Genomic DNA, 24,702 nt, shown 5'->3' with positions numbered 1-24,702 from the left:
TTTTTAACAAGATACCCTCTGATATCAAGAATACTAGTTCGATATATTCAACAAACTAAATTAGCCAAACATATAATTTCTACTTAATGAACTTGTCTGTTGTGTTCAGTTTATTAGTGTGACAACTAATATAATATTTCTTGTATTTTGTGTTCTCATGTAAGTGATGTAAAATATGTCTTTATGAGAATAAATGTCTTTTATTACCAACGTCATAGGCATGGATTTTGATATTCAAATAGGTGTAGCTAAAGTTATCTTTATTTCAAAAATCTTCCTTTATAGCAAGATGTTTGAAACACGAGTTTACAATATTTAGAAAATCCAGGCGTGCGAACATCTATGATTTATTTATGCTTTACAACAATATAATAAAGGAACGAATGTAAAATAGCATGACATAGCAGATATCAATAACAATAACCGTTTAATCCTTCATTCAATAAAGAACATATCAGAAAGTTAATTATATAGGTGACAACCCAAGCATGATTAACTAGACTCAAATTATCTTTATTGTAAAATGCTTCTTCTTAGTTCAGAATAGAGTATATTTCCTTCTGACACCTCTAAGAAGCGGAACCGTTGTCAAAGTGTAGGTGCCGATCACATAAATTAAATAAAGTCTAGATACCTATATCTAACGATAGTGGCTCTTAACGCAAAATATAGGTAGGTAGATGTACCTACTATCCTCTATAGAGAAGATAGGTGAATTTCTGAAATTGGTTCAGTAGTCTCGAAGGTAAAAAAAAATAAATATAAAATTTAGTTCTTATTAAAATTTACTTTTTTATTTCAATATAATAATAACAATAGAGCAGGCATTATAATATTTCAAATATGCTGTTTTAGACTTAAAGCTACATAAATACGTTATTTTCTGTGCTAATATAAACACTCGGACTTATGCTTCTAAAACTAAGTAAGTATATACATTTCTATAACACATTATTTTTTACCATGGGATAATTTACGGACATCAATCATTTATGCTATAACTAGCTGCTGTAATAGAGCATTGACAACGAGCTATTATGTTGGTTCAGTTTAATTACTTAACTATGTGGGCACTGAGATTCGATTTCTTTGGTGACAGCAATCCATCATTATAGCAATTACATTATTACACACGACTTTTTTTTATTGAGTTTCCTGATGAATCATCGATTTTAAGTCTGCGCTATTTTGTTATATCCTGCCAGTCTAAGTGACAACGCCTTATTATTATTTTCTTTTTTTATTATCTGTGGGCTTGGTCCAATTTATTTCTAATTAATTAACATTTAATATTATTATGAAAAGAAAGGGTTTTGTTCTCTGTTATATTATAATATTTCAAATTCTTTTCCTGACGTGGACCATATTTCTTTTTTTTTGTTTAATTAAACTTTATTGCACAAAATGTAATTTGTAAAATTACAATAAATGGACTTAATAATGCTAAATGTATTATCTATCATATAACCATATTGGGAATTCATTCCTACGAGTATAAGTTACACATTACTATAAAGACTTTGCTGCACTGGAGTAAAATATTTATGAATAAAACTCAACCAAAGGGCAATACATCCGCAATCATTTCCTCTGGCAAACTCCGTGCTCATGAGATCAGACAAATTCAATGGTGACATTGATGTTGATGACCGCTTGCCACTGATGGACTTGCTATTTAATAATATAAGAATACATTACTTACAAATAAATCATTACCACAGAATGTGATTTAGATTCCCATTTAGACAAGTCCGCAAGACGTTATCAATTGAAGTTAATGCCTACATCAGTAGTCGGAGTCTACAATATCAATCCTGGACAATCTTCCGTCGTCGCATCTGTACCATTTTGGCAGGTTCTTGAAACTCCAAAACTCGAATATGTTTGGTCTAACTAGGTAAAGACTTCTTTATTATCTTGATATAAATAGTAAACTCAATATTTTATAATTATTGATCAGAAACTTTGAATAAAATCTTCTCGGTAGGGTAAGTAATTTTCATTGACACGAATTAAGAATTCAATTTAGAAAGTACGTTAAATGCATTATATGCTTTTCATAATCAAGTTACCTAAACAAACTGGAGACTGAAGAACTGTCTGGTACGTAGATAGATTCACTTTTCAATTTATTCCCAGTTTATTCCCGAAATGTGGGCGTAAACCCATCTGGTAAATGAGTTTGCGCTGGACTGTTTGGAAAGAAACAGGGAAAATACTGGGTATAAATCCATCACTGGACTATGGTAGCTCTATACCTGCCAAATATTACATTTTAAAAGTTTCTTTTCTATCGTTCGGTGGCTAGATGATGCGAACCAATATAGAAACTGACTTCCCATCTATGGTGTAGGAGACATGCGACATATCAGAACTAGTTATAATAACTACAACTCTTAACAAAACAGCTTCTAGCTTTAGATTTAGTGAGTAGTTTACATTAACGAGGTGACTGTCCAGTTTGTTCAGACACGTCCAGTAGCTGACCAATGGTGGCCATCTTTCTTAAGATACCATCGCGCATGGCCAACACGAGATCAGCCCGATAGTGTTGTCACCCATTAATAACTTGTCTACTTGCGTGAGGAACGACTTTGAGAATACACGAACCTGGAGCTATACCACGAAACTGTTCACTTAGGTATTTTTTATCTTAAGTTTCTTCAGAGTGTCGAGGTTTTTAATATTGTTTACCCAAGGATTTAGAGATTTAAAGGCAATATGCTACTAACTATGGATCTTGTTTGAGATGTTAATAACTTTAGCTGCTTTATTATAAGTAAATAAAGTTAAAATGCAATTGTTCTTTGTACCAGTATTGATCACTCTCTCTCATTCTGAATATCTTTTACGTGACGATTACTCAGTTTAAATAACCCAGTAAAGGTGTGAAGATAAGTTCAAAAAGTAATAGCAAAAAAATTGATAAAGTAGGACCTGTCTTGTGCTAATTAAAGGAAAATAATACAAGGCAATAGAGAAAATTAAACATTTCAGCATACATGCCCATAATATTTTACATCTGGTGTTCATGAAATACCCAAAAACGAAGTTTAAAAACCGTGCGAATAACATATCATAGTACGGTTGCTATCAGAAAACTGACAGTGCTACTATAAATGTCACGATCGTTAACAACTCTCTTACTGTTTTATTTATGTTAACTAGTTTACTGAGTCGCCTTGTCATGACTACTTGTAATCTACTGCAATGACAGTTCATTATTGTCAATTTTATGTTCTGTAATTACTACGTTAATTAAACGAAACAAAAAAAGGACATACCGGATATTTATTGAAGACCAATTATTGAATATATAGTGTAGTGTGTAGTAGGGCGAACAAATTTTAATATTTTTATCTATTTGAACTGATAGATGAACAAAAAAGAAAAAAAATACCCGGTAAAGACATTAATACAAATTTAATGCAAATTGTTAACAAATATAGTCACAAACATAGTAACAAATATTAGTGTCGTTATTCATGAGGAAGAATATCTTCGTCAAATTTCTCCAGTACATTTGAATCCAATTTATAATCAACTGATATACCCGCACATTATCATTTCAAAAGTATAGAAACAAATCGGTTCTTAACAAGCTTACATCCCTTTTGTTAAATAGGTAATTCCTCTTAATTAAATATAGATTTATCAGTTTCTAGGACCAGATTGAAACTAGGAGCTTCGAATTGAAAAAAATGAACGTATATTGTTCAATTCCGTGATTTCTAATTGGTAACTAGCAAGTATGCGAACAAGTTCAAATTATGACGAACACTTAAGAAAAATATTACCGCCATATTTAAAGCAGAGAATTTGTAAAGATTTCCATGAAGCGTGGAAAATAACAAATGCCAATTTAGCACTCGCAATGGCCGCTTGTCAATTTGCCATACGAAGCGAATACTGGCCAGTAACACAACACGCCGATACCTCAATAACATGAGAAACACAAACACGCTAATCCTATGGCAAACATTGAATGTGGCATTGTTTGAAAATCGAATTCGTGCAGATTGTTTTTCTTTTCTTGTTTAGTTTTTAAATGCATGTCTGTCCCAAACATAAAAAAAACAAGACAGTCGGTGGAATTGAAAAGTTTTCATTATTTAACAAAAAATATGCTTATAAATTAAATATACGTCAATTAAGCGGGTAAACAAGTATTACATAAGCTTTAGAAATATTTTTACTTTTAAAATTAACCTACTTTATTTTTCCATAGATGGGATGGGAATGAAGAAGAGAATATGTATTCATGAAGTACGTTACCAACACAAAGGATATTTGTTGGGGTTTTATAGTCGTTCCCAGTTAGCACCACTGCAAGTTTATTAATTAACGCGTACCTAAATTGAAAGAATATTTAAAAACCTAGTTGTTCGCCGCGAACAGAGACCTCGCGAATATAATAAATTTTGATGAGATTTTACAAAATTGTGAATATTACGGAAACCACTTAGCCGATTTTGATGCCCCACGAACTTAACAGAACCTACATACTTTTTGTATATATGACTTGTATGATTATTGTTAGACCTTGCTCGCTTCGCTCGCTCGGTCAATTACTTACTTAGTAATTAAAATAAACAATGTTGGGATACTGCTTGAAACTTCAGGACATCAAATAATGTCATACAATATACAATTGGAAAACTACTCCAGTCTACAAACTACTAAACTCTAGCGCGACGAGAAAATTATGAAAAATAAATTAATCCTTAGAAAACACAAAATTTTATTAGGCATATATCATATATATTTATTTATCGAACCTACAACTATGATTAGAGCACTTAACTTAATCCTAATACGATAGATGCTATTGCATTTTATTTTTATAGTATTAAAAACAATAATACATAGTATGATTGTCGTCAGTTATTTATCTATTGTTTCTTTCTTTATCAATACGCCCGAATTTTATCATAAAATACACCGTTAATAAGAAAATCAATCTTTACAGGTAACACAGGCCAACCCGACCTCAATTTGCGATGAAAATAAGGTTCCTGACATGATAATAGATTTATTTCTAGACGAGCTCCCAATCAATCAAATCGTTTGCCTGCCAGAATCATTCAATTTCCCGGGAAACTTTCTATAAATCAGGCAGGTACGTCCAAAAATTTTCGACACATTTATTGCTATTCCAATAAAGGTCATTTTTATGTTATAAATATCACATGTATACCCAGCCAGGATGAGGAAATAGTCTGGGACGGCTTCCATTCGTCGCGGTCGTAGACCTCTGCTAAGGACAATCGCTTCTAGTGGAGATAAAATGATACGATTGGTTCAATTGATCGATATCGGTTTGACTTGTTTTCCAGTCGATATAGTAATCAAATAACCAAGTCACCAGATTTTGAAAAGTTACTTCGAGAATAACACTTCATGTTAATAAAACTGAATCGTCTCATTAATTTTATAAACAAGAGATATAATAATTCTTGTCTAAAAAAAGGTCTTGGCCTTAGAGATAACCTAATATAAGTATAGATTATAATTGAATTTAAATTTTATTCCATATTTTGGCATTAATAACTAAAACCTATGGTTTGCAATTGTATCTTTTTGATAATGCAGAAAACTTTTCAGTAGTAAATAAATATTTCTTAGTTACGCAGTAATTTAATGAGTAACATAGTTTAAAAAACAGAATGCATAAAAAATATAGTTCATAATATTTTATATAACATAATTGCACTAAAATTTTTAAACGTACGGCACGTTTAAAAATTTTAGTGCAATTATGTGTTCCTATACAATATACTCCACTTTCATGAAGCAGCTACTAATTTCATTAATGAACTCTCGAGCGCCCTATAATTACCAAAATACTGAAATGAAAACAGAATTGCGTGTGCAACGACAATACAGCCCTATTATTTTAATGTAATCCAGGCGGGAACCCCCGAAAATCGATAACCGCGGGTGCGGCCAACACTAGACGGCATGGCGCCGGTAAACCAACCCGGTCAAGAAACGAGGGTGCTTATTACCTTGCCCTTCTATGTATACGACGTCCGTTTTCCATAGCCGGGTTACATCGACCGTGACTTTCGCTTGACGACCGTGCCTTCATAAATTCCCTTCTACAAAAGTATGCTCCCTAATTAAGTATATAGGGATGCTTGCGTATACTTGGACACTACAGAAATTGGATTTATTACTTCCTTATATTCTATTCCACAACTGAGAGTTTAAAGTTAGGTTCAGAAGTAATTCATAAATATACCTAATATCACGTAAAGACGTGATTCTATTCCCTACGGGGGTAGACAGTGTCAGCAATTTCGAGTAAGAAATAAATTTCTTCAGCTCCTTTATATGCCTCAAATTATCTTTAATTGCAATTAGATTCTCTAGCCGATCATGCCTGTCAGCAGTGGGTGTTTATAATAAATAATTATATTCTCAATCAAAAGAATAGTACCGCGTATATCAACCAACATAGATGTAGTTGTCGCGACTATTCCCACAAGTCTATGTTTAAAATACATATCTGACTACAGCTGCATAGTGCGTATAAAGGTGATCGCCTCCCACTGGCGAGCTAGCTCTTTGAACTTTTCACGATATTTCCTCTTTCTGCACAATCGATAACAATATTTTCACGAAGGGTGACAGAAAAGCGACGGTGCGAGCTTCAGCACCGGTATTTTCGTCGCGATAAACTTTCAACTCGTATTTTATCGATTTATCGCCACTCGATGATCGAGCAACACTAGAAAGAGTTACAAATTAACAATATGCGCGAACATATTATGACATTTTGCTAATAGAAAATATTAGCAGGTTTAGTTGGCGATGACGCGAATTTTAGTTTATCGTTCTGGCTTATAGTACAATAAACCTATAGAACCATTCGAAAACAACTTCAATAATGGTGAATAATGGTTCACTTATGCAGATGAAATTGAAATCAATATTCAAATACTATACTAGGTAAGTATTTACTAATGTCATAATACTAGCTATTTAAATAAATAAATATTAGGTGTTTATTTAACTAAATATATATTAATTTAGACGTATTTTCGGTGTTGTTTCCAAATCAAACAGTTTAAAGGTTCATCTTCTTTGTAACCTTTGTAATCACATATGACACAAGTTAATTACTAAATTAATTATTCGTTCCAGTCTTGATAATTATTTGTTCATTAATATGTAAATGTACAATGTAGAGAAAATTGGTAACTACCTATTTCCTCTCATCATCGTCACCTACCACATGCCTACCACTCTTCAAAGGAAGATAAAAACAAAGATAACCGTTATAAACTTCGCAGTAATCTGCCTAATTTATTGCTCAAACTTGCATCCTACATGTAGGCACTTAGTTGTTTTATAAAGTTAATTTATAGCGTAGTAATTTACCTCATAATACTTGTCACAGGTGCCACATCACAGGAACGCTTTTAAGTGACACGTGTACTGAAAAATACCTGTGAAAATACTCTCTAAAATGACGCGTACGCTCAGAAATACTCGGTAATCGTACGATAAATCACTAAGGAACGGCTGTTACCAAGTATTTTGGAGTGGGCTTGCGTCTGTCGACACATTAGGCCGACCCTCAGTGAAAATAGGTACGCGTCGGCATATGCTCCCCTGTGCAATATTAAAAGGTCTGGAGTGGTTGAGACTTCATAAAAGGACAGGATAAGGGCCGTGGATAGAGATGTAGTTTGTAAGTTTCATATTAAAGCAGATATGACGATAGATGTAACAGAAAAAGATTGTTTTCTCATTTCTTCAAATACGGACTATACAATACCATGCCTTTATCACTCTCGGAGTAGACAGAGTCAAGCACAGAATTCAATCGAGAAGTTATGTGGAGCTAGGAGTTGCGAAACTCGAAGGCCTCGTCAAATAATGACAGGTTGCTAACCCATCGCCTATGAGAAAAACTCTCTATGTTAACAGTGACCAAGTATGTAAAAGTCAACCAAGGAAAATGGCTATTTTCTTTGCTTGACTTTTACAATCTGCGCGGGAATAGAAGCAGCTGGCACAATCCATGTTTTTCTTACTCGTTGTTTGACTTAGGTACGTTTTAGGTACAAAAACAACTATAAACTGGACGTTGAATTCATATTATTATGATCATTTAAACAGCTCAGATGTAGAATTTTTCCATTTAAATGCCACAACAATTGCCCCTCTTTTGTTTTCGTTGATAAGCCTTATCTACAACGACATTGGCTTAAATGAGTGTTATCGCACAAAATGCCCTCGGCATTTAACACTTAACTCCAAGAAAACATTTTAAGTAAGTAAAGAGTTTCATTACGACATAACATCAGGTTTTGGTAATTGGTTCACAGAATTGTAGATAAGAAATGGGGAAGTATCGGTAACTTATAAAAATCTTGTTATTACGGCCTAATTACAAAATAGTCATAAACTAGAAGTTCACTTCCAGGGAGTAGAAACTCACTCCCAGGGATATCGGAATACGTGTGCTAAAAGACTAACAAATAAATATTATTGCCATGATAACACGTATTTAAATTCTCCATCTAAATTATTACCCTCGCATCATCCATCTCCATATGCAGAAAGATTGATTTATTTCAATTTGAGCATACAAACAACACAATCGATAACTGATTGAGTTCTCGATTGATTTGTAACTGAGAGTCGATTGGTAAAACAGTCGGGGTACAGTCCGCTAAAAATTCCCCATTCGAAACCAATCCAATTACTGACGCGGCACTCCGAAAATTCTAAACCGATTATACAGAATTGAAAACATTAAGTACTTTACAGATTTCAACAGCACAATTCCAATATCGAACCTTATTCCCGAAAACTTCGGTTCGATTTCCAATAAACAATTTAAGTGATTACGAAGTCAAAGATGGAATTTGGATGGAAATTATTTGAAAAACTCTTATTTCTGCGACGAGGCTCTGATTAGGAAAGTTTAATAGGTCTCGTTTTGAGACAAACATGCCACGAGACGTGACTCAAATTTAAAGTTGTTTCGTAACCGTTCGTCAAAACAAATTATTCTGTGATCTATTTAACATTTGGGCTGTAAGCATAACGTTATATTGGTTTTGTTAAGAGCAGGACGTGAAGCAACGAGAGAAATAGCAGTGTGATTTGCGGCTCAGTGTCAGTTGGTACGAAAATAAAAATATGACGAATATATAATATAAATGGAAACCTATATTGAAAATCGAAGAATTTGAAATAGACAGATCTAAAGACTCATTAGGTAATGAGGTAATAAATAATTACACAAAAGTAGAAACTGAAGAAATCGTAGATATCGAATCTATAAATCAAACTCCAATAAATCCAGCAAACGATATTAGAGTTAAAAGACTTCCCTCTAATTACCTGTATCTGACGGAGCGTGTCTAAACAGTCGCTTGTTAAGCTATTATCTTATTTATTGCCTATTGAGCTGGTAGCGAGCTGCTTACTGAACGATCGCATGTCTCGGAGATCTTTGAAACGACTCAATTAAAAGTTTAAGGCAAGCTTTATTGTCAAGTACAATCAACTTGCTTGCGATTCATAGTTCTATCTACCTTGTAAAGGCTAACTAAATGTTTTTTTGTAAATCTAGATCAACCATATAATATAGCAATGCCTTTCGAGCTTTAAACATAGTTGCCACATTTTAAATGCTAAGGTATTCAGAAGTATTACCAATTGTTTTTATACTACTGAGCAAACAAACAGGCGTAACCATCCACTCCCTCTTCACAATATTTTTGGTTTGCATCAGTCAGTAGTTACAGTATATACTTATTTAAAAGGAATTTTCACTATTTAAGCATTAAATGTGGCCACGCCCTAAGGCTCAATTTATTTCATAATAATATGATGAAAATCACTTTTTAGTTGACAGCTTTTTGGATAGATTTTTGGCTTATTTTAACAAAAGATATGAAATTACTCGATATAAAATTTTAAATATGCGATTAGTTATTGAAAATACCTAAAAGGCCCACGATTACCGACCCTAAGCCCAAGCAAGAAGGACAAGGAATAACGATCAGGAATTTATGACAGTCCCTAGTGTCGGAGGAACGAAAGCCTGTGGTCGTGACTCACGACTCGAAAGTGACATTGTCGGTACAGCCGTAAATAAAAGTGTTTTTGCGATCACTGCTCAGATTGTACACTTTTTGTCGCTACCTGTTGCAACTGTTATGTAGCAGCGCTTAAAAAAGTGTGGCTACTGGGGGATTTAAAGAGGTTTTTTGCTATCGAAGTAGACATTGATAACTATTGTAATATTGATGATCGATTTTGTTTGTAAGATCATTTTTTTTTGTTTCATCATTCTTAAAAATAGCAATACTTTAAAAAATTAACCAATTGCCGTCGTAAAGGTGCAATTAATAAGCAATTTTTATAATATACTACTAGTGACTAATGTTTGGCCTGTATTTTCTCTTTAGTGATTATTATATATTCCTAAATGATACAGATTATAAAATAGGTAAATGATAAGTCTTCACTACAAACTTTTCAAAAAGGAATAGAGATTACTAGCAATTTACTTTTAAATACATAAACAAAACTGATTGCAAAGCTAAGTTGTTACCAAGATCAAGTTTTGTACAACACTTATACCTAAAAGATTTTATCGTCGACTGTACAAATAAACATAATCATATGTTCACAGCAATTGATGTCACTTTTGACGCTTCCAGTTAGTCTGTAATTTGAACCAGCGATTACAACTAGATAACTCACTCTGTCGAAGGCAAAGACTAACTTTCACTGGCCATTGTCTCTGGATCAGATGTCAAATTAATTGATTCGTATCTATTTATTGTGACTTTGATGGATACTTTCGATTTCAAGTTTTTGCTTAGAGTAGAAACATGGAATTTGGGTTACCTACAAGTGAATATATAGTCCTACATATCAATGTACCCTGTATGCGATGGTAATACCGGCGAAAATGTGATAAATTTAGGTAAGCTAATGTGCACTCACTATTCAGCTCAAATATTACTACTTACTTTACATTGATTGTATCTTTCACGATTAATTACATTCACAAGGAAGTGTGAAAAAGAAGAATTTTAAAAGAAGCAAGTTTAAGAAAACATTAAATAGGTTACAATTTCTTGTAAGCTTTAGAATTGTATTTTTACAATCCCAGTCAAAATTTGTTCGAAAATAGTGCCCGAATAAACTGAATAAAAGTTATTTAAGACACACATCCCTGAATATCAACAATGCTTTAAGGAAATGCAAATTCGGAGATCTGGAAGGTTCCGATAGCTGTATACGGAGCACTAATGAAGCGACATAAGTCACGAGGTGGTAATTATCAGGGAAAGTGGACCCTGGCAGGCTCAGCCATCGACATCTGTTACGTACGCGGAGTTGTGTAGTGAACACTCTAATGGTAGCGGCACAGCTGATTGATGTAAGGGTGATTTAACTCCCGCAATTAGGTATGGTAATTTCATTAACATCTACCGGTTTTTAGAGCGTATTCGAAATTGTTTTTACCACAAAGCTTTTGTTATTTTTCATGTATTCACAAAATCAACTGACTTCAACGTTTTATTTCCATGTTCCAATAACCATGATCACCCTATTTGTAATTGAAATAGAGAACAGTTATGCATTTTATTAAATCGCATAAAATTACAGCTCCGTTACATTCCGGAGAAATAACAATCTACTAACTTGTAGGACACTAGAAAATTGTTGTCGCAACAATAAAATGGCGGCGACCGGCGAGGATGCAGTCTCCACTGCATTTTATTGTGAACATTGAGACATTTTGAGAGCCGGCACTCGGATATCATATTTAAATTGTATTCTTTAGTGTCTTTTGGAAACTGGAATTGCTGCCGCGAAAATTGCATCTAATTCCGCCATTTTCATTTCAGAAGTATTGTTATAGTGTTCTTTTCAGGAAGTGAACACGGACAGATAATAGTTACTCTGTTATTTTCCGCATTATGTTGTATTTATTCTGTATATAAGTTCTGGTAAAGAGCAGGAATTATTTCTTCTGAATAAACTATGATTAGGTCTTCATTTATGTAGATATGAATATGTCATAAATCGTGACTTCTTGCTCCGACATGACATTGATACATAGGATATCTCAATCTTTTAGTAACGAAAACAATTATTTTACATATAGATAACATAATTAAGTAACCCAATTAAGTTTGTTCCAATTAGAATAAATGTTATGGAATATCAAACGTTAATTTCTACTGCACATAACATCAATAAACACCAACAACTGGAGCTCGGTAACAAGTTTGTACACACATTCGCCGAATACCCAACTAGCATCGAGATACGAACTACAATAATTCAATAATAAGTAAACTTCGCCCAGGAATTCCACCGCACACTACGGAAGTCCTCGCATTTGCCCTCTACATTGTTTTCTCAGTTCTGGGTTCCAGTGAATTATTTATTGCCACTTGAATCTTGTTAACTATATTTTCTACATTATTGTTACAATTATTATGTAGTTTATGCTCGATAGTTTTCATTAGAAGGTGTAGTATTTCTGTGATACTGCTATACTCTAATGAACCGATCCCTTTCAGTGTCCGCGCGGCCCGATTGGTTTGCGATCCAATTGTTGTTCAATTGTTTTTGTTATCTCCACGATGAAAAGGAGATTGAGATTGAGAATTTATCCATTATATTACAAACAAATCTGAATTCTGATATGATACTGCAGCAAATTATACGTGTAATAATATAGTAGATAAACTGCAAAATATAGACGAGCATTACGAGTAGAACAATCAATTGACTAACTCGGCACCACATGTGTGGAGTTCCGTGTTGCCCTATGGATAAAACTGCCATTCGACTTAATTTTTTTTTGTCTAATATTATTCCTGTCCTTCATATACATGAAAGAGACAGCAACAATATTGGGCAAATAATTTGCTAAATTAAATGGCGCCTAAATCAGAACTATTAAAGCTAAAACAATATTTTAATTTATTAAGAAATTTAACATGATAGAGCAAATTTAAAGTCTTAAACAAAAAGATCTGATTTCTCTATCTCGAGGAAATAAATTAAATAGTCGACATTGATGAAATCGAGAGAAGAACAGTTAATCAGGTTGAGCAAGTACCTAAGTAAACTCTTCATTTTGAATTTGTTCAAGATGTAGATGATAATTTCTATTCGGATAAGTGGAAAGTATTCTTGAAAATAATATTATTATAATAATATATTAAAGAGACAATACGTATTAAACTTTGCACGGATCTCTAGTTAGTGTTTTATTTACAATGTTGCGAAGTCTCGTGGCCGAGAATATAAATTAGTTCTCCCAAGTCATCGTGTTCGTGAGCTTGACTTACCATTGTCTGCCATGGCTTCACCTTTGTACAAGTTCAAAATACTATGTACTATAATATAATTTTGTATGATACAAGAACATACAGACGTTCATAATATGGATAGGCTACGGAAAACATATATCGTAATCATACTAGTAAAGTAATGTAATATCAACTTAAAATTAGTGGGTATATAAGTTATATGGGCGAATGCTAGTTCGAAATGTGAAATGAAGAAAATGGTAAAATATATATTTTTTTAAATTAGTTTCAGTAAAGCAATCAAATCGAAGGTCAATTTCTTTAGATGTATGGATACACTGTAAGTTATAATAATAAAAACAATCCAACATTATATTAAAGTTAACTTGTTACCATAAATGAAAACAATTAAACTTGTCTCTGTGCGTTTACGTCGTTCTCTCAAAAAGAAAGGCGAACACAATGGACGTTACTATAACTCATGTGCAAGTGCATTCAAGGTTAATCCTTATATGTACCGTAATATGCGTCGACAACATGTGACGAGTGGGTCTAGACTTCCTACTGCTTGCAGAATTATTATAAATCGTAGTTAATATAATGATCTGATAGGTAAATTAATTTAAAATGAACTCCCCAAGTCTGTACCCTGATATTTCCTTCATCAGTTCTCATATATTTCGTTTCCTTCATCAGTTCTTAAACAGTTCTCATTACTTCCTGTCTTTTTTACCTTTGATGGTCAGGTACTTTACGCAGGTCTACAGCTGCAGAATCATGCGATAGATTTGATCTGATGATTTCTGAAAGATTTGATAAAATTCTGAAAGTTAACTACAATATGAACGAAAACTAAAACACATACATTCATTGGACAATTTAATGTTGAAGATCAAGAAAATTGTACAAATAAGGCATCTCTAAATGGCAACTCGATCTGACGGGAAACCGCGATCCAAGATGTTATTAATGGCATGAATATAAAGAATTGTTGTAACAGTAGCTAGGCATCTTTCGACAACCTCGTGACTCACGAAGTTCGCTTAATCAACCAGGTAAGTCATACAAAACGCTTATTTATTCGCCCAACATGACCTCGGTGCATCCTGGTGAGACATTGATCTTGGTAGAAACTCTTTGAACGTTCTTGACGTTTTTGGAACAGGTGTAGAAAGTGTGTGAAGTATCTTTCCTGCTCTGTGATCAAAATATAAACCAGTCTCTAGAGATTTAGAGTATAAACGTAACTTAGTTTCTAGGAGTTATCCGTTAGTTTATGATGCCCAATATCATCGAATTCAATAATAATAAACAAAACAAAGGCTCAAAGATTAAAGGTATGATGTGGATAAACTTATACTAACATAAAAACTTTCACGGATATAAAGCTATGTAAGATTAAATATATTAATTTCTCTTATGACTACAATATTAATAGCGAAACTAGTTACTTGTTAGAAGATATGAATTTTCTACAAGGAAACTAATAACTCATAAAACTTGCTTACAAAAGGCAGATCCAAACATAACCGCAATCTATCCCTACTTTGCGATTTTGTAAGTTTTATTTCTGAAATGCAGCAATGTCACGGCTTCAGAAACTTTACGGGATATATTTAATAGAGCTAAATATTCGAAGACGTTAGTTGAAGAAATTACTCATTTTAAAACTCTTGCTTGTCACAGTCGTTTGATTTTCTTTTACAATCGGCACGGGAAGAGAAGTAGCTGAAGCATTCTATGTTTTTTCTTCACTCCCAGATTAGTATGGAAATATTTATAACTATTGACCCTAAACAGTCCTCTCCTATTTTTTTTCGTAAATATCTCCTATGTAGAGACATAGTCCAGTTACACATTTATTATAAGTATAGATTACGTATAATCCCACTTCCCCCTACCTAATATTATAAATGGGGTAAATGAGGATCTTTGGGATCTTTGTTACTCAGTCGCGCAAAACCTTCTGAACGGATTTCGAAGTAATTTAGTACACAGATAGAATGTAATCTAGAACAACACATGGGGTACTTTTATCTCGAAATTCCCACTGGAGAGAAGCGCGGGCACATCTAGTGTAATGTAAAATCTTGAATTGATATAAACATGAAAATAACTAAGTACACGAATAGTATGTTTAGTACACGAATGACTATTTTATGAACCTAGCACTATTGTATCTTCTCGGAATGTCGCATTTTGCTTAAATCCACAATGTAGTTTGCACAATAAACATAGGTCCGTAAGCATTAAATTACTTTCGAATCGGATGTCATAGTTTCTAGAAAACGTTGTGTACTTTGGTTACATTGCTCGGCAAGGAAGGAATTTGATTCAAGTGTTTACAAATGAATTATCTGTTAACAACAAAAAGCATAATCACTAATATTGCGACTATCTGATACACCCTCAACAATACCTATATGATTGAAATTTCACTTCATTCTCACGAGATATATGTGGTTAATTAAAATCTCACCAAGCTATAAACTTAAACTAGACACAAACAAAACAATTTATCAGTAGAATCCCCTTTACATTAAACATAAGCTGCGATATTCATGCATGTGGCATTAGGGCCAAGCGAAATTTATGTGGCCCTGTGACCGTCAGAGGCGAATTTTGTACAAAATTGGATGCAAATTGTGAGCCGGCTAGCAGTATCGATCTTATCGCAGTTGGGCCGAGTTTGCGTAAATTAAACAGTGCACAGAAATTACACCTCGTAGGAGCAAACGCCAAATCGGAGAATATATTATTAGTATCACCACCACAAGACTGGACTACTGAGAAAAGGAAGAAAAAATATAGAGAAAATGTAGAGAAACACTTCATTTCATAAATTCTTATTTCCATTATACAATAACATATTTTTATCAAATTAAAACTGATGTAATGTATGTAAGAATTTTGGTGCTATTGTTTGTAGATGTAGAAGACACTTTAGAAACGCATATATGCCATTTGATGGATCTTTGATACAAAATTCACACGGAAGCTGTCTCGAATCAGTACAATACAAAAAGTACAATAATTATATAAATTTTGGTACAATTTATATTTTGTGATTGGCCGTGTTGCCGTGGTATCCTCGGTCATAAAATTTACAATAAAACATACCCGATTTTAATGTTTGTGTACGTAACCACGAGGTCTTTTGTTCTGTTTAGCTAACATAATATTATTTAGCCAAAAAGAACTGTATTCTCAATACCTGTTGTAGATTAATAGAATTATTGGAAGGCCGCAGATATCCGTGTACTTCATGAGTTATTTTTTTATATTGAGTCAAATGAATTTCTTTGGTCGTAATAAATAAACACATATGGAGGAATTACACAGATTGAGTTAGCCCCAAGATGATGATTAGGCCACGGAGGTCATGTACTTGGGTGGTTATTGTCCATTTCTATTATAAAAAACAAATTTACAATTTTGCGCAATTAAAGTTATGTTTAAATTATACGTATTTATAATAATACTTACCTGTAATTTAAATATAACTTTTTGAATAAACTCGGGGTCGTTGTTATTAAAAATTTCCTGTATAAAATAAAAGCGATAACCTATGGCCCTAATACAGCGCAAAATGGCCAGCAGATTTTATTACGTCCCGTCGCACGCTACGCACAATAACCACAATAAAACTAAGAATATCTTTGTAATTACAAGGGCTAACACTTGAAAATCAGATCCATTCCAGGAATGCAACCGATCAACAGCGCAACTCAAATAGACTTATCCACTTAAGCCTGTACTGGTTTGCTTTAAGAATTATCGTTTGCTTAGTTCACATATGGCCAGTTAACTATCGGCTGGTTAAGTCAGTATCAAGACAAGTTAAACAGATTAATGATAATTAGTAATGCGGTCAATATTGTCTGCTTTTTTATTTGCTATTTTTTCACATGACAAGCTTGATTAAATTATTTTAGTCGACTGTTAACTCCCGTGATCTAAATCTCATAATTAGTTTATTGACTACGAAAAACAACAAAATCAGCTATTTTACGTCAATACTCGTCCAATCTGGACCGTGATAGCAGACCTACAAAGACCCACATCGTAAGCTGAGGAAGCGACGTCATGCCGGCACACGTTTCCTGTATTCTTAACCTTGACCTCAAAAGCCTCTTCAAGAATGTCTATTCTTCACTGACTTGAGTTTTGCCATGCTAATGACTAGTGTAGAAACGAGGTCTCAAATTTTAGAATAATTTAATTAGTCAATGTATTTTCTAGCAATATGATCGAACATCTTTCCTACAAAGTCAAATCGTATTACTACATTGGTTTAGTTTTCAGTAATAAAATACAGCAGTAAGTAACATAACTGTAGTTGTTAAACAAAGTTTACAGTAATAGTTTCTAGAAAATAAATTTAAAATCTAAAACTCATCAACTTGATAGGGTAAAGATGATATAACAGACGATATTGATTGACTGACACCAGCAGTGGAAGATACACCAGTCAATCGAAATGTAGACGAAAGCATCAACGGTGAAACAAGGCAGGTTCAACGCGCTCCAAGTTTATCGGCGTTCATAAAACCGTAAATAGATCGAATGCAGTAAAACGAGGCAAATGCTGCACCCGACACAACTGTAGAATAACGAATACACAGGATTTTTCACATGAAAGAAATTAGTTTAGACTTGCAACATCCATTTCACGTTAACTTTACAGTGGTTTAAGGCTAATAACTTAGACTAATAATGTAGCCAAAGGAATAATTACTGTCAAAAAAACTAATAGAACATCTAAACGATTCGTTATTTACGTTTAAGTTGAAGTTATATCCTGTGGTTGATGTTGATGGAAACAATCTAAATGTTGAATAAATGATTAATCCGATATTCTTGTATGTTTCTGTTGTCGGTAGGTTCTTAGAATTAGGTTATTAGCATTTTAGAAATTATCTCAAGAAGGCATCTCAAATAATCCTTCCATAATATCTTTATTTCGCAATGCCAGTTTGTTTCCAATTTCACTGCATTGCAATCGATAAAATTCCATTGATAAAGGTGGGATTTCCGCAGAAATTCAACGATACATTTCTATCTGTGATTTCTAACAGAGAAACAAGTGTACAGGAAATAAATCGTCTGTTGCAGATATAAGACAACCTTGTTATAGAGATAGGAATACAGGTTCTATAGAAATAACATCCGGCACTGCAGGTACAATGTAAGCGTGAGAACGAGTTATATAGGTTAGGTACGTGTTTTATAATTTTGTTGCTGTAGGTACTACCACTTTATCCTTCTTTTACGAATGTATTTCTGTAAAATTTCTGTGAGTTTACGAAACGATAAACGTGATATTAAATCAAATCATTCTCTAATATCCAGATCATGGGATCAAAGGTTGAATATAAACTAGCTAACAATAAATCTCTTGTGGATCAACTTGCGGCCCAAAATCTGCTTAGCTGCTAATACAGCTTCCGTAGCCGTTTCAATCCCGACCCCAAATGAGCTTACAATATTCCAAAGTTCACCGACGCCATATCAAGAGTGCTCCAGATAAATGGATCACGTTACTTGATTAACCGGCGCGCATCCCTTCCCCTTATCACCCCTGGGAATATTTAAATGGGCCTTGAATATATCACGCCGCCCTATGAAGGTAAACGAGCGACCAAGTAGACTCGTTTACCTGCGCTTTAGATTGAAAATATAAATGATGCTATCTTCATTAACGCAACGCACAAAGCTGCTACTGTACATAAGGGAGGTGCCGCAGGTAAGCAATATTCGTGTTATCAAATATATTTCCTTATATTTTGGACAAACTTGATGATCTTTTAGTTACGATCACTCAAATAGGCGTGAGCCGGGGCGTGAGGTTCCCTCTATTCAGGTTGAGCTTCGCGATGCTTGACCCATGCGTCAACTAGTGAACTTTCTATTACACTAATTTGAAACAAATTTGAATAAACTGTGTTTAATTTTATTTATACAAGATAAAATGACGTATGAGATGCACGAAGCACATGAACACATTATCAATGAAAGAAGAGTTGATCCGTTTGCATAACACTATCACGGACAGATATATTCCCGTCACATTGGAATTGGAGCGTCAATTTGTGACAGACGTGCGATCCCAATCGACATGGGAATCACGCGCCGCGACACCACAACTACTGCTAATGTGCCGCATTGAAAATCAACATTCAATAATTGTGCTAACGCTATCATTGACGAGCTTGATTTATGACCAATTGATGACGACGATGCCGTAATAACTATAATTCGACACGCGTGACATCAGTCATTGGCCGCTGCAGATTCGATGAGTTTTCAAACCACATTACACGACTTAAAAAATGATTTAGCGGTAGAGACAGCACTTGTTATTTTTTGTTTATTATTGTTCATATCATTATTAAAAGGTCCATGTTATGATAACACAATGGACACGAGGTATCCAAATATCAGCACATAATATTGAGTATAATGTGTTGTTTATAAGAAAAATCGATGTGACAAAGAGAGAGAGAGAGAAGTATTAAACTGACCCTTTTTCAGTAAATTTTACTTTTAGTCTATATAAGAACATTTTCTACAATTACAATAATAAAGCCAAAAATTTTGACTATCAATTCGAGTATTTTTGTTATTATTACAATATAACAGAATGTACTTACTTCAAAATCTCCAGCAACTTAATAAGATATCTCTTATTACCGTTAGTTTTTTCTGCTGGTAGTAAAAGAGGAACGCAATCGCCCGAGTTACACAATATTTCACTAGCCAAGTGCCTATTTGGGTTCATTATATACGGACTATGTCCAAGCACGCGTAAAGTGTTTTTGCGACCGTAAATCCTGACTTAGATCCTTGTCTTGAGCCAAGGTCTGCAACTCATTCACAAGATCAAGTGGCAAAAAACTAGAGCAATGAACTGGGAGTCACGTAGGTAGCTCATCAACTCGCGGCGCACGTCGTATCGTCTAAACTACCGCTCATTGTCAATATTGGAGCTGTTCCGAACCACTGGTAAAATCAATAGAGACATTATCGGATATTAGACGTATGATGGCTAGAAATTGTTTTGCTGCTTAATGAATAACAAATATATAAACATAGAAAACAAACTTAAAAAATAAACGTAGAAGCAAGCTGCCGCCGCTGTAAACTTAGTTAATTAAAATTCTTTAAGAACAGATACTAATTTCAAAGTTTTATAAGATTTCGTGATCTCAAATTGTTTGGGTAGCGTTACGATGATTCCAGATTCAACAATGGGTTGCGAGATTATTGTAATCAGATAATTGTAAATATTTATTTCAATCTCGTGACATTTTGCGGTTGACACCTATTGTCAAGTAGAGACCGACCACAAATTAATAGCTAGAATTGAAGTGAATAGTTATGAAGCGGAGTCGAGACCCTCAGCAGTGAGTAATGATTGTTGAACGAGCAAAGTACACATCACAGTGCGAGGCTACGAAGTGCATTGCCGATAACCGAGATGAAAGCGTCTGTTTATTTGATTTTCTACCGCAGCGTGCGAGTGTATATTAACTAAGCGGCGGACACTAACCCCACAGCATCATTCTATCATTCTTTCAGCTCGTAAAATTCCCGTAAGCTTCACATTCCTACCTCTCTGTACTGTGGCCATTAACTTGAGATATGAAGATTTGGTTTCTTCATCATTTCGAGGGACAAGAATCGCTATGTATATATTGTTCGAACATGTTCTTAAGATAAATAGATATACTGCGCTGCCTCTGTCGCAATAATTAAACAATAAATCTAGAAGCAATAACGTCGTAGGCCTCCCAACGTGTCACATACTCCATGCCACGGAAATGAGAGAAGCAGAGATTATAAAAGATTACGTACTTTCGGGATTATGGTTAGGGTGGGTGGTGCGACACTTATCAACTAACTTTATCTTAAGCTTTAATAACTCGCCTCAACCGGAATATTTTTGCCGTCGAGATTTTTCAGACATCAGGAATACAAAATCTACGTGATCGATGATTGAAGAGAAAACTATCACAATGTTCAAATTAATTTTACCTATAACTCAAATTCTATTATACTATATGATTAAATTATTCAAAGATAATCATCCCACTTCTGACATTTAAAAAAAATCTCCCTCCGGCCGTCATCAAAGCTACTTGTTTGTAACTGATTGAGACGGAGGAAAAAATAATCTTTGTTCGAAAATAAGCAAGATAAATAAAATTGTGTTAGTAAAATAATTACAGAAGCCACTGTGATCTTAATTTTAGAATTTTTTTCGCGATTAGACTTTTCTTTGTGACTTGGCCTCCATGACCTGCCGGTTTTGTAATCAAACGCCGTGGCGGCGACCAGTGACCATCAAACATTGTCGGATTATGTTCGTTCATGGACCATTTCTACGAGTTCTTCCACGGTATGATCGAATTTTGTACGTGTTTGTACTTGGTTGCGGGTTAAATTTTAAGGTAACAGAATTTGGTTAACTTTCTAGTCGTTTCATATAATGTAAAACTGATTAAACGACTGGTAATACTTTATTTATCGATATGCATTTTACTATGCTCAATTAAAGCCAGCTCAACTCAAAACTTCACTAGGCAGACATGTGCATTTCGTGTTGTTAATTGTAAGCCATTATTATTATTGGTTATATTATTATCCGTTTCCCCTAGAACACCATTGACCCCATGTTATTATACTTATTATAATTGGCAACGGTTGCAATACTTGACAGAAATCTGTCTTATTTGAGTGACCTATAAAAGCGATCTTTGCTTGTGTGTACTCTTTATCTCTGGGTACAACCCGGTAACTGTTTTCTCAAATCTTATCTCTATGTTGGTAGGTAAGCGCTCTGGTCATGCAATTCATACGTGTATCATGCATCATGTACACAATATATATGCTTGGTTTAGGTCCTCACCGTTTATTTTTCTCATGCTGGCCCTAGACCTTCACTGCACGGCCAAAATCCTGCGTTCGGACGCGGCAACAACAAAACACACACACAGATAAAACACTCTCATTTATTATTCAATGCACACTTATTAACTCTCGGTGAAACGGAACGTGGCGCCCGCCGTTTAAGCACAATACGCCAACACAGAATTTGATTTGATAAGAATGAAAACACAGTAGTTAAATTGTTGATCACGAAGCGATCTACACCCCCGCAAACATGTTGCGACGCGCGTCAACGCCGCGTGACTGCAGGCGTGTCGCCGGCTGACACTTCGGCGCCACTGGCGCGGACGGATTCGGAACTAGCAAAGTTGTCCCAGTTGCGCGCATAGATGGCGCTGTACTTAATATGCGTTTATGTTTTGATTTTATGTGATAATTATATTTGTGCTATTATATTTCAACATAAACAAAACCATAATGTTAGAATACAAATAATTATTTAATTCCTTACATGTGAATATATTATAACAAACTTTTTTCAACAAATAGAAAACAATTTTAATTAATAGGAGCGGTAGAGCTCGCAAGTACCTACTTACTTAGGTATTTTTATTATTGTTCCACTTACCTGGGACTTAGTTGAACCTTCCGATTAATAACTCGCTTAGCTATATTCACTTTTCTAAAACAATTTACACACACAAAATCACATCACTCAGAACATACTCGTAGCTTGCAATTTTCCCAACACATAAAAAAAACAAGAGGCATTCGAGTTCATTCAGTACAAAAATCCGCATTGAGGTGAACGCCGGTAGACACGACCCACAAATTCACTGAAAGAACACCAGTTTATGTAAATCGGCAACTTTATTGGGTTTTCCACAACACACGGCAATAATAAAAGCGCGATTTGAACACGGTTCACCGTGAATACCGACCGATAACACTATCCATCACCCCATTATCCTACGCTACTTGAAGTTAGCAGCGAGCGGGCACGTCAAAATATACCATAAATAACATTGTACGTACGGGGGTGGCGCACCCTGCCTCCGCCGCACCCGCCCTTCGATCGCCGACTGGCGTATACAGATACCCTTCGATTTATATTTGAAATTTGAAATTTCGAATTCGGATATGAGAATTAAATCGATGCCGGCCGGCTTTGGCGTGCGTGAACTAGAGACTATGCAAGCTGAATGATGGGGAGGCGGCCAGCGGGTAGGCAGCTAGTATAAACTCACATTACAATACGTTAAATCGCCTCCAACCCCCGACTACTGCGCCCGCCTTGACAACTTTCCACTGAGAACGCTCTCACGGCGTACAGCCAATTAACTTAAACTTTAATGACGTTTTTCCATTATAGCAAGGGAAACTTTCCCTTCAAGAATAGTCCGCCTCTTTGTCACCAATGTAATAAAGAGAAGCTCTTGTAAATTTCCATTAGAAACTCTATTAATATTAGATTAAAAAGTTTAATTTTATCGCGGTTTCATATTCGTCTTATAGCAAGCGGCAATAAAACGTCGCTTTGCATATAGCAGTCATTCGTTACCCGAAGCAAAAATGTGCTGAAAGGAAAAACCGACAAAGGAAGCTTTTTTAGGGACCCGGATAAGACGCGCCGCGAAGAAAAAGGAGGGCGACAATTTTTCCGGTTCATATCTTTCTGTACATTTCATTACTTCCGCTATGTATGGACGTGGTTCTCGGACGAAGTCGGCGTCTCGTTCGAGCCTTGTCGGGGTTCTTCGGGAGATTCCGGACGCCTAATCGATACTCGTCAGGCATGCTACGAACGTGCTACGCGCCGCGTAGCGCTCTACTACGATGCTACAACTTTGTAGCGTACGCTACGATTCGTATTACGCAGGCGAATTGAAAAGTTGTCGAACTTGACTCTGGAAGTGGAGTTACCGCACCAATATCAATCGTCGTGTTGCACGGTTAATTGCTTCTGTACTTAGCCGATGTCGCGCCAAAGATGAGAGTAAATAGATTGTTTAACCACAGAGAGTGTATCGGGAAAGCAATCACGTCGTGTTTGTTTTCAGCGCGAACAGTTCTCAATTGAATTGTCGCCGACATACACATAGGACGATGCCGGCATAGTAAATAGGATACAAATAGACTTTAAGATATAGCTGCATTGTAGTTTGAATACACCTATTCGTAGACTTTATGTATGTACAAATACATTTTACATTATAATCCTTCTAATATTATAAATGCGAAAGTTTGTGAGGATGTATATTTGTTACTCTTTCACGCAAAATCGACTGGATGGATTATATGAAATTTGGTACACGGGTAGAATATAACCTGGAATAACACATAAGTAGAGTAATTTCTCCTGGCGCATGGCGTAGCTAGTCTTCCATACATTGAAATAGTTTTTCATACTAGACGGTAGATTAACTCCTTCAAACAAACTATTAATTTAGTGCGTACGAACAACTCACGATTATTTGTATCACTATTATACTCCACACGA

At 34.8% G+C, this 24,702-nt stretch overlaps 1 protein-coding gene across 2 annotated transcripts in view; it reads right to left on the bottom strand.

Moving 5' to 3' along the window:
• Nucleotides 1-23,150, bottom strand: part of ckn (caskin) — a 213,767-nt gene extending 190,617 nt beyond the window's left edge. The window contains exon 1 of one of the 2 annotated variants that reach the window (XM_053751164.1): nucleotides 22,831-23,150. Coding sequence is in view for 1 of the 2 variants with exons in the window: in XM_053751162.2 (XP_053607137.1) it covers nucleotides 22,222-22,237 (16 nt within the window). In the remaining variant the exon portion in view is untranslated. Of the gene's footprint in view, nucleotides 1-22,221; nucleotides 22,509-22,830 lie in introns of those variants that run through there. The other variant, XM_053751162.2, reaches the window with a different exon arrangement.
• Between the last annotated feature and the right edge of the window lie 1,552 nt (nucleotides 23,151-24,702).

The sequence above is a fragment of the Plodia interpunctella genome, chromosome 11 (genome assembly GCF_027563975.2).
Source record: "Plodia interpunctella isolate USDA-ARS_2022_Savannah chromosome 11, ilPloInte3.2, whole genome shotgun sequence".
NCBI lineage: Eukaryota > Metazoa > Arthropoda > Insecta > Lepidoptera > Pyralidae > Plodia > Plodia interpunctella.
Note: the sequence above shows the minus strand (reverse complement) of the source record. Positions and strands in the feature narration are given on the sequence as shown.